Source organism: Microtus ochrogaster, chromosome 21 (assembly GCF_000317375.1).
Source record: "Microtus ochrogaster isolate Prairie Vole_2 chromosome 21, MicOch1.0, whole genome shotgun sequence".
Taxonomy (NCBI): domain Eukaryota; kingdom Metazoa; phylum Chordata; class Mammalia; order Rodentia; family Cricetidae; genus Microtus; species Microtus ochrogaster.
In genome coordinates this window covers 9663297-9678683 of record NC_022022.1, presented here as the reverse complement: position 1 = coordinate 9678683, position 15387 = coordinate 9663297, and the positions used below count along the sequence as shown (strand labels likewise).

Below are 15387 nucleotides of genomic sequence, written 5' to 3'. Positions count from 1 at the left end.
GAATGAGAAAACCAACTCCTGCCAACTGTCCTCTGACCTTGACAAATGCCGTGGGGCATACATGTCCCCCACCCCACTAAATAAACACAAATAAAATAAAATAAAATAAATAAGAACTTTCATTTGCCTGTGTAGAGAGAGACCAAGCTAGTGTTTATAGAGCTCTACAGTCTAGGATAATGTGTTAAAACCCACAGGTTATAGCTTCTACCAACATTTTATTGTACTTGATCTTGAAGAAACTGTTTTATGGGGGGCTTGCGAAGGGTGAATAAAGGGTTATGTGATTAACACGGTATTTAATTTTTTTAAAAATCCTCTAATCCAGGAGTCTTGACTATTCTCAAATGAGCTAATAGCCATTGGGGTGGATTTCTGTGGCAGATTGCTGTCTGCTGTATTCAAATTATTCCCTGAGCTCTGAATCCTACAGAAAACACCAAATATCATGGAGACACACAATTATCATGCTTAATTAATGTTTGCAACCAAAAAGCGCAAGGTTGGAATCTTTAATATCATTGTGGATATTGAAGAGCTGAAGTTGACTGACTATTATCTTGAGATTAATATATTTTTCCTCAAGCAGGACCCTGGGGTCAAAAGACAGAGTATTAAAACTATTTGAAATATTCGCTGCAATTAATTGCTGCCGGGGCTAATTTTTTTTTAATGTCTTGCTTCCTTACGCCTGTGCTACTGATTGTTATCGCCTGCACACTTCACCCATTAAGTGGTAATTCAGAGTGACAACTACATGGAAATGAAGCAAGTTAGTTAATCACCATGAAACCGCTCTGGAAATGCCCTGGCCAAGTACTCTCCAGTCTCAGGAGCGCTCACTGCCTGATTGGCTCCCGGAGGGAGGCTCCCTACACAAAGCTATTTGTGATTTTCTTTTTTTTATTATGGAGAAGACAAGGGCAAAGGGGTCGGTAAGGATGTTTGTGTGGACTCGTTATCAGTACCCGCTCAAGGTCCTGGAGAGCCCTCAAGGTCGTTCTTCGGGCGTTTTAGGGAGCTGCTGTTGGCTCCAGCAGTGCAGTCTTGAGATACCCACAAGATAAGAGTCTGGCCTGCAGAAGTGGTCGCTGTAGTTTGGTTTTTCCCCAAGTGTGACTTCAAGCCGCAGGGAGCTGGATCAGTGGGCATACCCTCGTTTAGGTGGCCTGCCATAGCAACCAGGGACATAGCTACCTTTGTCTTCCTTTGCGTTTTGACCTGGTGGGCTGAACAGCCACCGCTCTGCCCCCATTTCTTGGAATGCTGAAGAGGTACTTGTGAAATATACTGGGTCCCAGCACAATCCACCAGAGAGCCATGGCCCCATCGGCTGAGGGGTGGCATGGCTCTCAGGCCGGCTGGAGTCATTGCTCGCTGCATGCTCATGGCCATTGTTCTTAGTAGGAATCCTTGTTCACTAATGAACAGGCTTTCACGAGCTAAATTAAAACACAGTGTTCTTTAGATGTCAGATTGGGTATTGAAAGGATAACCCCTTGAATTCCAAATGTCTCCCATACTTCGTTTGATGAGAATGCCACCCAGTGGCTCTGAAGTAAAGATAGTCAGGTAGTCTCTGGGTACTCATAAACCCTAGCATAAGGCTTGACGTAATGACACCACAGTGCTGTCGGTATGAGGCCCAGTAGCACAGGTTGGAATCCCAGCAGTCAGGGAGCAGAAGCAGGAGGAGCACTGCCGGTTCAAGGTCAGCCAGAAACAAGAATCTACTGTTTGTGAAGATGCTCACTCGTTGCATACATAATTCAGTGAGTGTTAATTAGTGCCGGTAGGCACTGTAAGATTAGCACACGGGTTACAAATGTGCCCTCAGGAAGCTCAGTGTCATTTGGGAGAGACCAGGGAACACATGGCCCACTGCATCATGCAGAGGAAAGTGTGGGGCTATATGGCAGGGAGGAGAGAGGGTCAGCTCCACCGGAGAGTGTCAGACCAAGCTGGGATGGGACATTGTTACAGAGGATGAAGTGCAGCAGGAGGAAGCTGGCTCTGTGGGGAGAGAGAGGCCGGGGCCTACCTATGTACAAAGAATGGTTAGTTCCCGACAGGAGTCAGGCTTTCTGGCAGAAATGGAAATGTTTGCTTCCCTCCGGGTGGCCATGCTCTCACCTGGGCTCCTGCAAGGCAGGTCATGCATCACTCATATGTGGGTGATAGGGTCATCACCTGCCCTGGGCCTTATCAAGGAGAGCAAGAGAGAGCCAGGCCTCCTTGGAGGAGGGAAATGACCTAATACTTGTCAAAACCTACTATGCACAGCTTTTACTTACCACATACGGCTCCTGTGTTGAGATCATGTGTCTCAACTACTTCCATGAAATGTCACCATAAACTAAGAGGATAAGTAGAAGAGAATAGGCCGTTTACGCCACAAGGGGAACACTAAGCAGATAGACCTGTGACTTTCCTGATTGGCTGAGAGTCAGGCTGCCCACACTGAAGTTCTCAAAGCTAGCAGAGAGGTCCTTCTGCTCCCCCCAGATCGCTAGGAGTATGCTTGCTGGAGGGGCATGCGCTGCCTTGTCTGTGCTCTGGGGCCGTCTGGGAGCATGGGGCAGTCCAGAAGCGTGGGGCGCTCCGGGAGCGTGGGATGGTCTGGGAGCGTGGGGCAGTCAGGGAGGATGGGGCGGTCCTTGACCATGGGGCTCTCCGGGAGCACGGGGCAGTCCAGCAATACTCAATGTGGAAGGAAAAGCGGGCATCTGGGGCCAGTATCATGTGGAGACCTGAGTATAGCACACAGACTGCAAGTCAGTATCACAAACCCAGCTTCAAACCAGAAACTGCATTGGGCATCTGCATTTAAGACATACACACCACAGACTGAGGCACACCCTGGGGCATAATCCTAGCCGAATATGAAAACTTACAGTAAAAACTGCTATGGAATGTAACTCCAAAGCATTGTCATCTTTGCCCTCCTGTCAGTCTTCTGTTTTCTAAGCAGAGGGCACAGAGCATCTACTGCCTTTCTGTCTCTTCCTTTCCAGCAATGCCTTATACTTTTCCTCTAAGTCAATGGTTCTCAGCCTGTAGGTCACGACCCCTTTGAGGTCAACTGACCCTTTTACCGGGGTCATCTAAGACCATCAGGAAACACAAATATTTGCATCATGATTCATAACAGTAGCAAAATTACAGTTACGAAGTAGCAATTAAAATAATTTTATGGTTGGAGGTCACCACAACGCGAAGAACTGTATTCAAGGGTCACGGCCCTAGGGAGGTGGAGATCACTGCTCTAAGTTACAGGACCTGCTTATCCCTACTTTCCTTCCGATGGCTGATTTTCCCGCATGTTTCCCCGAGAAGAACAAATGCTGAGGGCTAAAAATAGAAAGTCTTTCCCCAGTATATTGTTGTGCGAAGGGAGGCTGTGGGGACAGGAGGAGAATAATGGGTAGAAGTCGGTTGGATAATTATCTAGCTGTAAACCGTGCAGCCTGCCTTTTGACAGCTCTTTGATGTCTGTATTTCTCATTACGTGGCTGCTAACTTTGCTTTTCGAATTATGCCTTAGCACGGAGTCCATTTTAGGGAAGTGCATTGTTTTTCTTCCAGATGACCATATTTCTGCCACGTCAGAGAAATCATTGATTCAACTTGACATCTCCATAAAGATGAAGGCTTGATGAATTGAGGACATGTTGAAAACACATCTATGGCCCCCTTTAAAACTCACCACTAAGCTTTCTTCCACGTTTGGTTGGCATCATCCGCTCCAGCAGGCATCAGTAATTCCTATCCCAAGAGAACACAGCCTCTCTGGACACCAGGTCTCCATGCCGAGCTTGAGTCGGCTCTCTTCCAGAGGCCCCCATTCTGCCCAGGTCAGCCTAGGCTCACTCGCAGCCTTGGACGAGCCTTCCCACTGTGGGCTTGCAATCTCCATTCCACACTCTGTGTCGCAGCCAGGGTGGGTTTGTCCTCCGTGGATCCGTACTTAAGTCCTGTATTGGGACACCCATTTAATCTCAGCCTTTAAACAATTCAGAATGAAGTCTGAACAAAATCCTCTCCCAAATATGTCAGTGATAGCCGGCCAAGAGTCAGTCTGCCTTCATTCTCATCGCCTCTCCTCCCCTTTAAAGAGCGGGAAGGCTCTGCTGAGCACCTGTGCTAGGCCCGCACCTGTGCGCGCCATATTTATACTCCTTTCAGCTTTTATGGTGGGGGTGCCCGCTCTTGTTTCTGCCCTGAATTATGCCTGACCCGTTTTCTGTAGAGTGAACGATGATGTCTCTTTTTACCACTAGGCCCTTCCAGTCCATTTTGAAATAGAATATAATAAATACTCATAGGGTCTATTTAGTGATTAGAGAAGACATATCTATAAAAGTAGATGTCTGTTGGCTTAGTCAGGTAAACATGAGAGGCTAAAAATATTTGTCTTTATAGTCTTCCTTTCCTACTAATACATGTAGAGAGAAAGCGGGATTTTGCATTTTGATTTGCAGGTGATTTTTTTTCAATTTGACATGAATTAGTATAAAAAGGACATTCACTCTAACTGCTTTAGAATTTGGCCTTCAATTAACAAAAAAAATAATAGGAGAGTCACTACTTTAGTAATCTCTAGCCAATAAGAACTTGAGTGACTTATACATTTTGATTTTTAAAATCTGAAGATTCATGAAAATGTTTCTGGAGAATGTCAGAGTCACAATTATATTTTGATTGTTATAGCTTAATTTCTTATGTCCTGGTGATTTCCTGGTTTGGATATTACCTTGGTACTAAATAACAACCACAGAGTAAAAGGATGAGCTAGCGACTGATGGTCTTCCAAGCCACTCCACGCATTGTGTTAAGATACAAGGAGCATCTCTTACTGCATCTTAGATGAGTTTGGACAAAGTAAAACCATTCCAATCACACGATAGCTAGGTAATAAGAATTAACTGATGCTTTAGAGGAGTTGAAAACAAAAAATGTAAAACAGAGTCAGGGTAGGGCTGTGGAAAACTTTCTGTCAGCTGATGTTCCTAAACACTCATTCCCCCGTGCCTCAGCGCTGAATTCATGGAGCTCTGCTCGGGAGAGACCACAGACTCTAGCTAGCCACTCTCGAGTTAGCTTTGCAAAAATCTGCTTTTCCGCCTTTATGCTCGTTCTTGAATGTAGTTCAGGAGAAATGGGAGGGTGCCTTAGCCTAACCAGCACTGACTCGGAGAAAAATAGTAGAAATTCCTTTCACACTTGGAACTGGCAGCCCGAGAAGCAGGATTTGGAATCTGCTGGTTAGCCATCCCTTGGGCCATTTCTTCTGAAAATCCTTGTCCAAGCTGACAGCTATTCAGTTGCTGAGGGATGGCACTGTAGCCTTCTAAGCGGCTATGAGAAATTTGGTAAGTACGGTCAATGGACTCGTTGTTTCCTCCTGACTGACAGACCTGACTCCCTGTCTACCCTAGTATCCTGGAAACAGACTGGAATCCTAAAGCACAGAGAAATTAAGACTAAATTTTCAAGGCAGTTTTTAAAAGCGTGTAAGCATGAGCATGAAGAGCAGGATGGATATAGCAAGTGTTTGAATTAAGAGGTTAATTGCACTTAAGAGCCATTCCATTTGGCCCTGTTTCGTCTGTCACGGGAGCAGGGCTGTCCCTGGGATGGATGCTGAGCTGGCTTCTCTAGGACAACATGGCAGCTAACGTCTCATTTTCCCATTTCGGAATATGTCACCCTAGTTATTCCTTCTGCATTAAGCATCCGTCTACAGAACTACCAGTGTATCCAAAACGAATTAACTTTCCGCAAAACAAAATTCTTCTTCAAATGCCAGAGCTCTCTTCATCTCTCTTATATGAAATTCTAGCACGTATTATAGCCCTGTCTGTCATGATCCTTAGAACGGACTTATCGAGACCTTCATCAACCCAGGCTTATAGGAGATACAGAGCAAGGAAAGAGTTTAGATGTGCTTCTGAGGCCCCAGTGAGTCGTCAAAGCCTGGGGAAGGGGTAAAATAAAAAACACAGACAGGCACCCAGAAAAGTGCCTCCTTGTGCCTTCTCAGTGAGAAGGGCTCTTAGGTGGCTCCGCAAGGGGGCTAGGAAGAGAAAAGGCACACCTTTGCGTCCTCTGAGGGTCCACCTCTGTGGCGTGCTTTACTGCCCTTCACTGGTGACCGTCACTGGCTAGGATGTCAGAAAATGGTGCTGAGCAGAGTGAGGCTGCCTTGTGCTGTAGCAGATCACAGCCCTCTGGGACGTTTTCATCGTGCTAAAGATGCATGGCACAAAGGTTGCCATTTTAGTGTTTAAGTGTGCAATTCTGTGGCCTTAATATATTCACATTATTCTGCAACCATCACCGTGGTCTGTCTCCAGAATGTTTTCATCATTCTACATGGAAAGTCTGTTCTCGTTAAACAGTGACCTCCTTGCCCCTCCTCCCCTAACCCCTGGAACCACTATTCTCTGGGAAGTTCACTCTTGCAGACACCTCAGATGACTAAAGTCATGCAGCATTTATTCCTTCTAGCCTGGCTCGTTTCTATAACGTCTGAAGTTCATCCAGGCTGTAGCCCCAATCAGATTGCATTAGTTTTAAAGGTTGAGTAATATTTTATTTACATGAGTATGGCATTCTACTTGTCTATTGATCTGTTGATTGACGCAGGTTACTTTCACTTTGATTATTGGAAAGATGATGTGTCAACCTGGGTGTTGACAGAGAACCTGAATTTAGAATATGCTGCTCATGGATACTCACCCAGAAGAGAATTGCAGGATCTAAATTTGTGTTATTTCTCTGTGCCCAAATGTTTTGCCTGCATGTATATCTGTGCAGAGCCCTCAGAAACAGAAGACAGCATTGGATCCCCTGGAACCAGAGCTACAGACAGCTGTCAGCCACCATGTAGGCCCTGGGAAGCAAAGCTCTGTCCTCTGCAAGAGTAACCAAGTGCTCTAAACCTTTCGGGTCATCTCTCCACCTCCCTTTCCCATTTTAATATTTTGAGGAATGTGTTCAAGGAAGTTTAAATATACTAATCTGCTAAACAAAAGATTTATTCGTTGACTACTTCATATGTGCCATGTGATGTCTAGGCATCAGAAAAATGGAAATAGAACAAGGCTTCTCCTCTCTGGACACTGCCAAGGAGGACTTGGGATAAGGCCACAGTCAGCAGTCACACGGGTAATTAGCACCTGAGTGCTGTGTTTAGTTCTGTTAGGAGTATATGAAGAATATTCTAGAAGTATACCGTAGCATCAGTGGTTCCCAGTGTTTCTGAAGCTGTCTCCTTGGATGTTGTCTATGGTGAATATTGTACCAGATCTTGGCTAATGGTGACGGACGCAGTGGAGTTCCAGTGTCCGAGTCTGTGTTGGATACTAGACTTATTAGTTCCGTGTATATATTGTTCTCTGTGGCCTAAATGGATGCCTCATGTTTTTTTTTTCTTCTAGTGGTTTTTAATTGCCAGCAGATCTTATAAAGTCAGTGCGGCCAGCTCCTTTTTCTTCAGTGGTGTGTTTGTTGGCGTCATCTCCTTTGGTCAGCTTTCCGATCGCTTCGGAAGAAAAAAGGTCTATCTCACAGGTAACCTGTCACCACGCCCTTGCACTGAATAAGAGGTTTCGTTTCCCTGATACTCTTAGGAAATAATAAGGTTTCCTTCAAGTTCTCTGAGTCCTCAGGTGGACAGAGCTTCTGTTAATACACTGGCAAGAGGCCACACTGTAGCCAGCCATGGCTCTGGCCAAGTGGTTTTCCAGAACGAGCTTATTTCTGTTAAAATACATTTTTTTGACAGTGCTTTCTACAACCCCCAAATCTAAGCACTGCCCTGCTTCTAAAGAGAGCAGTGGAAGATTGCCACAAGATTGCCACAGCTCCCCTTCCTTTGCCTGCATCTCCCTGTGTTGGTTTATTTCACGTGCGCTCTATAGGCTTTGGCGTAGTGGTCTTGACAGGCAGAGTATGAGCGAGGATTTTCCTCTCCTAGCGTTATTATGAATAACTGAAAAGGGTGTGTGACTGACAGAAACTGTAAAACAAAGAAAGCAACCCGGGCTTTTCTTTGTAGTTTTCAGGGCAAACTGTTAGTGGGGAAATGAACAACATAGCTCAGGACATTTACGTTTGCAAAGGTTTGTTTTACAAACTGATGAATAGAATTTATTTATTTTTTTCAAATGCTGCTTTGCTTCTGGGTCATTGAATATTGTTCCTCTCTTCCCAGGTTTTGCTCTTGACATCTTATTTGCTATCGCAAATGGATTTTCCCCCTCCTATGAATTTTTTGCAGCGACTCGCTTCTTGGTGGGCATGATGAATGGAGGAATGTCCCTGGTGGCCTTTGTCTTGCTCAATGAATGCGTGGGCACCGCCTACTGGGCACTTGCAGGTACTGCGTCACTTGGTGCCTCTCTGGGTGTGAGTGCTTCTGGGAAGCCATGCTGGGAACCAGCTTAACCAGAGTCTGAAAACACACTTGGACTTGAGGCATTTCGTATCTCCAGGTTGAGTATTCCTTACCCTAATGCTGGGGGCCAGAAGTGTTCCACATTCCACATTTCTATGCATGACGAAATACCTTGGAGATGTGGCCCAATTCTAAACACAAAATGCATTTCCATTTCATAGATGCTTTATGCACACAGCCTGAAGGTGATGTTGTGCAGTATATTTAGGTCTCTATTTTGGGCTCAGACCATCGCAACCAAGGTAAAATATGGATTTTTTTTCACTTGAGGAATGGTGTTAACTCTCAAAATGTTTCAGATTTTGGACCATTTGGAATTTGTTTTTTTGTATGTGTGTGTTAGGGATGCTCAGCCTGCTCAGACTTGCCTTCTCCAGTGTGTTCTCAGGATGCCAGTGATCATGTTCACATTCCCTGGCCTGCCTCACAGACGGTGTGGTGGCCACCCACCTCATGACCTGTCTGCAGATGACTGGGAGTGTCCCAGTTCTCAGAACAGCATTCATCACTTTCCTCTTCCCCTGGGAAAGAGTGCAGGGCGGGAAACACTGGGTGTTTTCTGCATCCTATGGACCCTTACTTATTTCATGGATTCCCTCGTTTTCACTCCTCTCTCCGGTCACTAGAGGGCATTGGTGTAGCATTTCTTACTGAGGCTGAATTTCTAAATCGAGGCCATATTCTATACTATTTCTAATCATTCCAGCATACTCTCAACGCCACACATACACCAAAAAGAATTACTTGAAATTTTTATATTTATTTATTTCACGTGTGTATATGTGTTCACACGCACACATGTGTGAGCACACGGACTCGTATGCGCATGGTCAGAGAACATCTTCAGGAGTCAGCTCTCTCTCTCTCTCAGCCCCGTGTGGGACTTGGGATTGAACTCAGATCATCAAGCCTGGACAGCAAGCACCTTTACCCACTGAGCCATCTCACTAGCCCTTTGAGAGGTCGTCTTAGGTAGAGTTTCTATTGCTGTGATAAAACACCATGACCAAAATCAACTTGGGGAGGGGGAAAGAGTTTATTTCACCTTATTATTTATAGTCTATCAGCCGGGGAAGCCAAGGCTGGGACTTAAGGCAGGGAGGAACTGAGGAAGAGCCCATGGAAGGGTGCTGTTTATTGGCTTGCTTTTGATGGCTTGCTCACAGCACCCGGGACCACCAGCCTGGGGGGGGGTCATGTCCCACAGTGATCTGGGACTCCTCATATCAATCACCAATCAAGAAAATGCACAGCAGGCTTGCCCATAGGCCAGTCTTGTGGGGGTGTTTTTCTTAGTTGAGGGTCCCTCTTTCAAAATGACTCTAACTTGTGTCAAATTGACATAAAAACTGGCAAGAATAGAGGTTGGGGACTGGAGAGATGGCTCAGTAAGTAAAGTGTTTGCTGAGTTCAGATTCCCCAGCCAGGCATGACAGTATGTCTGTCCCCTCTGCTAGAGAAATGGGAACAGTAGATCCCTGGGGCTCGCTGACCAGCGAGACTAACTGAAGTGCCAAGGTCCTGATTCAGTGAGAGACCCTCCCTGTTCCAGACTATAATGTGGAGAGCAGTAGAGGAAGACATGTCAGCCTCTGACCTCCACATGCACAGGGACATGCCCCTGCACACACACACACACACACACACACACACACACACACACACACACATCCCTACACCACACACTCAGACACATGCACACACGTGCATGCACACACATAGACACACATTATGTGACTTCAAATATTGTCTGAGAATGCCTGTCTAAACATCTACATCTTAGATTATAAATTTGCTCTGATAACTTTTTGAGATTTAAAAAAAAACTTTCATTGACTTAGAACTAATTCACTTATTTAAAATATTTCAGATTGTAATTACATTTCTTCTTTCTCCCCAAACCGTCTCATATGCTCCTCCCTACTCTTCTTCAAATTCATGCCCTCTTTTTCATTAGTTGTTATTGTATGCACATATGTATGTATAGGCATACATATATATTGGATTTTTATTCAAAATGCAGAGGAAGGTCTTATGTTACAAAGAGGAAAGTTGGGACCTCATACAGAAAGATTGTTCTCATTGGTCGGTGACACCAGAGAAGAGAAATATACACTGAGGGATATACACTGGGCTGTGTGAGCCCAGTGGTGGTTCGGGCAAGGTGGGGGCTGTAGCAGAGAAGGAGGGGGAAGACTGAGTTGGATTTGGGTGCCATGACCTGGAGAGGAGTCAGCAGAGAGAGGGAGAGAGAGGCCTAAGGGAGACTTTGGGGTTTGGGTCTGGAAACTGGGACAGTCACTGGTGCCTTTCACACAATAAAGTCAGAACTAAACAGTATTTTCTGATCTGCCGACATTTAGCCAGGTTCTCACTGAGCAGGGACAGGAGACTTGAAATGTTTAAGAAATAAGTGGCAGCCGGGCGGTGGTGGCGCACGCCTTTAATCCCAGCACTTGGGAGGCAGAGGCAGGAGGATCTCTGTGAGTTTGAGACCAGCCTGGTCTACAGAGCTAGTTCCAGGACAGGCTCCAAAACCACAGAGAAACCCTGTCTCGAAAAACCAAAAAAAAAAGAGAAATAAGTGGCAAACCAATGTGAATGGAAGCATAAAGGCCCCCAGGTACATAGACATTAAGTGAACTATACATGGCATTCCAGAATTATAATAAAGGACTTGAAATACCAAATTTTTCATGGTTTCAGCCAAATTTCCCAGAAGGACCTTCTTAGCTGCAGCTCTTTGCCTTTTGCCTGCATTGACGCCACCGTCTGGACCCCTCCCTCTGTTGTCATCACACTGTGTAAGGTCGCCAAGTGACGACATATCTTTGAATCATCTCCTCTTGCCCACCATGTCCTTTTGGTGGTACCTTCTTCCATTGGCTGTGGCAGAGTTTAGCTCTAAAGAGGCAGATCCAGGGCAAGCATTTGCTCAACATCTCACGACAGTGCGGCTGTGCTTCGGAGGTTTCTGAAACCAGGAAGTCTGGTGTTTTCCCCCTCGGCTCTTCATCCTCTCCGAAAACTTTCTCAGTCGGAGATGAGACCCAGAAGTTCCAAGGGCAGTTTTTGAAATTACAAGTTCTGATTGGTCAAGATAAGGTTACTCTTACAGCTAAGGGAACTGTGATCGGTTCTCTCGAGCTACACAGCCAGCTCTCCAGGATAGTGTGGTTGAGAGGTTGACATTAGAAAGGAAAGTAAGGCAGAACCATCTTCTAGAGTGGATGCTCATAACCAGAGGCTTCCAGATGTCCTCCCTGCCCCGCCCTGATTAATGGCGAGAGAGCGTAAACCCAAACCCACACTGTGATAGGGTGCTGTGGTAGCTAACGCAATTGTCAGCTTGGTGTGTCAGGAAATACTTCAGTGAGCACACTCTGGGGCACGTCAGAGACTAACTGAGGAGCTATGACCCACCCTGAAGAAGGTGGGACCAGCCCATGGGCTAAGGGTGCAGGCTGAATAAAGAGGAAAGCAAAAGAGAAATGAGTGCCAGCATTCACCTCTCTGCTTCCTGCTGTGCCCAACCGGGAGCAAGCATCCTGACATTCCCACGGCCATGCTTCTCCACATGACAGACTCCAACCCTCTGGGAGTTACTGCTTCCTGTCAAACGCAACACCACGGCGAGGAGAGAGGCAGAGAGACCATGAGCATAGCATTGTGTGACAAGCATTAATTTGAGGAAATATTGGTAATAAAAACTACCTTTTGTTTCAGTGATGAGAAGATGGAAGCTCAGGAAGACAGTGACTTGTTCAAAATCACACTGCTGCACAGTGGCTCTCAACCTTCAGTACAGTTCCTCATGCTCTGACGCCCTCCAACCATAAAATTGTTTTCATTGCTACTCCATAACTGAAATTTTGCTGCTTTATGAGTCACAATGTAAATATCTGATAATGCAGATATCTGATATGTGACCCAAAGGGGTCGGTGACCCATAGGTTGAGAACCACTGCTGTAGGATTTGGTAAAACTCAGGTTTCAACTTGATCCCTCTGAAACCAGCCTGTCCTGTCCCCCGACTGTGTTCCTTTTGTGTGTGTCATCATGGGTGAATACTGCGTGGCTGGGGAGCCTTGTCCTTGGAAGCCAGCCAGGTGCTATTTGATGCAGTATAATAAATCCAAACAGCTATTGATTGTCTTAAATCTCCAGGGGACTCCATACTGTCTCTATTCCTTTACTTGCTGAATTGCTACACACACACACACACACACACACACACACACACACCCCCTTTGGCTCTTTCTTTTCCTAGACAGGGTAAACAGTATATTAGTCATCTTGTTGCGTCATAAAGTGATAAGCTCTGAATGGTGATCAAAGAAAACATTTGCTTATAAGATCGTCATAGAAAAATTAAGATGAAGACAAAGCCCATCTAAAAGCTGCCTTTCCATAGAAACAAGAAAGGAGAAGGGAGTGGCTCAGAATGCCAGTGGACCTTGTACAGAGCTGGGCTTTGCTGCACACTGTGTCACAGACACCTGCCCTGCCCCTCACGCTGTTCTGTTGCTTGCTCTGACTATCAGAGTTTGAGCTGTGGAACCCACATGGTGGAAGGAAGGAGCCAGCTACCACAAGTTGTCTTCTGACCTACTGAACTGCACCATGGCACCATGGCACACGTAAGCCACACAATATAGAGACACACGTACATATAAAATAAACCTTAAAAAAAGATTAAGACCAGCGTTGCCAGAACTGCAAGACTTGAAAGTCCCATTATCCACATTGAAAAATACCTCCAGCTTCAGCCACAGATGCAGGCAGAAGTCAGGGCAGCAAGCAGTCCAGACAGCACCTGGCAGAAGCCTTGCACTCCATCCTGTCCACACCAGCTGCCCTTCCTCCAGTTGACAGGTTTCTGGCCCCTCTTGGTGTTATAAATTGAAGCTGGGCGCCTGCATAGCCTTTCCCTGTGTTCTGCCGCACACATTAGTAGGGCAGGACTGATGACTCTGCATCAGTAGGGAGGACCTGCACACTGATCAGGGCGGGAAAGGGTGCTGTGGGTGGTCTTCACCAGTGACAATTCTCTTTCCCTGCATTAGGATCCATCGGCGGTCTCTTCTTCGCTGTTGGCATCGCGCAATATGCCCTGTTAGGATACTTCATCCGCTCCTGGAGGGCCCTAGCTGTTCTGGTCAACCTTCAGGGAACAATCGTCTTTCTCTTATCGTTGTAAGTAGACTTTTCTCGTGGAATTTTTGTTGCACAAACAGAAGTATCTTAGAAGGATATGAGCAAGCAAGTAAGCAGCGTCTCTCCTTTCAAGAGCTCGCCTGCAGTGATTTCTGGGAAGAGCTAAACTGCAAACGCTCAGTTCTTGTCAGCTCCTTGGAAGAGAGAGATGCTATTTAGTTATCTTAGGATGCAGGTGTCCCATGTTTAGAGTCATCAACTGCATTTGGCCTTCAGGGGATGGACATTCCTTTCTTTTCTCCTTCCTTCCTTCCTTCCTTCCTTCCTTCCTTCCTTCCTTCCTTCCTTCCTTCCTTCCTTCCTTCTCTCCCTCCCCCTCCTTCTCTCTCTTTCTCTCACTTTCTCTCCCCCCCCCGCCCTTCCTCTCTTTCTCCCAGTGTCTTAATCTTAAAGCTCTTCCATCCAGATCTGGCCATGTGTACAGCCGAGGTCTGATGCTGCTGTGGAGCTGAACATGTGTCCACAACTGTTCCTCTTACAGGAGTCTCAGTTCAGGGCCTCTAAGTGCAAAGTCCACATGAGATCCCTTGTCAGCAGGAGAGTTCCGAGCAGTACCAGAATGATTCCCCAGCCAGGGCGAACTCCAGTTCCCAAGCCGGGATGAACTCCAGTTCCCAGGCCAGAGTGGGTGCCACAAAGTGACCCAAGTGTCACATGACGGTGCTTGGCCCCACCTTCAGTCTGCCTAACCAGCTTTAATGTGGCCAGCGAGAGCTGTTTCTTCCCTACAGCATCAGACTAAAATCTTTTGTATAAACAAGAATTTCATCCAGTGATATCTGGGGTCTCTTTCTTTTGTGACTTAAAGTAAAACAGACCCGTGGTGGTATCTTAATTTCAGTTGCTCTGCCATTTGATAGCCCTTTCTTCAGTTTCTAAGTTGAGGTTTGGTGGGATCTGAACCTGAAATTCTCTTCCATGGTGTCTTTGAGAACAAGAGAACTGTTAAATGCAGAAATGAACATATCAGAATAGTTAACCTGTATTTTAAAAAAACTCCATTAAAGGATTGAGTTTTGTGAGCTATAGCGAGGTAGTTTTATTATTATAAAGGGAAATAACATTTTATTAGCTTGCACATTGGACATTTTTGAAAGTAATAAAAGTGTGCTTCACATAGTGCATGGAGTTAATAAGCAGTCATGTAAATATCGGTGAGTAAATGAGTTTTCTTTTCAAATATTTAAGAAAGCTCATGCTCCTGCACCTAGCCTGGCTCTCATGGCTCCTTCAGTCCAGGCAAATTCAATGCATGATGTGAGCCATTGGGGCCTTTCTCTCTGAGTCTGCAGTCTATGTTAGTTACTGCTGAGTGTAGATGAGGAAATGTTCTCACTGAGAGATGAATTCAGGACATGAATAATAGAAAGGAGGGAAACGGACTCATGAGTTCTAAAAGCATTCCCACTCTCAAATGTCATTTTCAATATGATTGGTGAAGTCTTGGGTTTTTATTGCTAATTAATATGACCACTGTTGGCCACAGACAATCATGCCAGGATTTTGATATGCTTCCTGCTGGTTCTTTTTCACTTCTTCCAGTTCTGCCCCATTTAAATTTTGTTTTCATGTGTTTCTGTATATAGGCAGGTCAGCTGTCTTCTTCAAATACTTTTTATTTATATTAAGAATAAATTAAATCATTGTTCACAGTGGCTCTATATTGTACATAGTAGTTCTATATTGTGCACAGTAGCTCTGTATTGTAC

The 15387-nt window shown here is 45.5% G+C and overlaps 1 protein-coding gene across 2 annotated transcripts in view; it reads left to right on the top strand.

The window, feature by feature from the left end:
- Slc22a15 (solute carrier family 22 member 15) overlaps positions 1 to 15387 on the top strand; it is a 55818-nt gene that overhangs the window by 13253 nt on the left and 27178 nt on the right. For both annotated transcript variants that reach the window (XM_005357108.2, XM_026784158.1), the window contains exons 3-5: positions 7443 to 7575; positions 8219 to 8383; positions 13528 to 13657. In XM_005357108.2, the coding sequence (XP_005357165.1) occupies positions 7443 to 7575; positions 8219 to 8383; positions 13528 to 13657 (428 nt within the window). The remainder of the gene's footprint in view (positions 1 to 7442; positions 7576 to 8218; positions 8384 to 13527; positions 13658 to 15387) is intronic.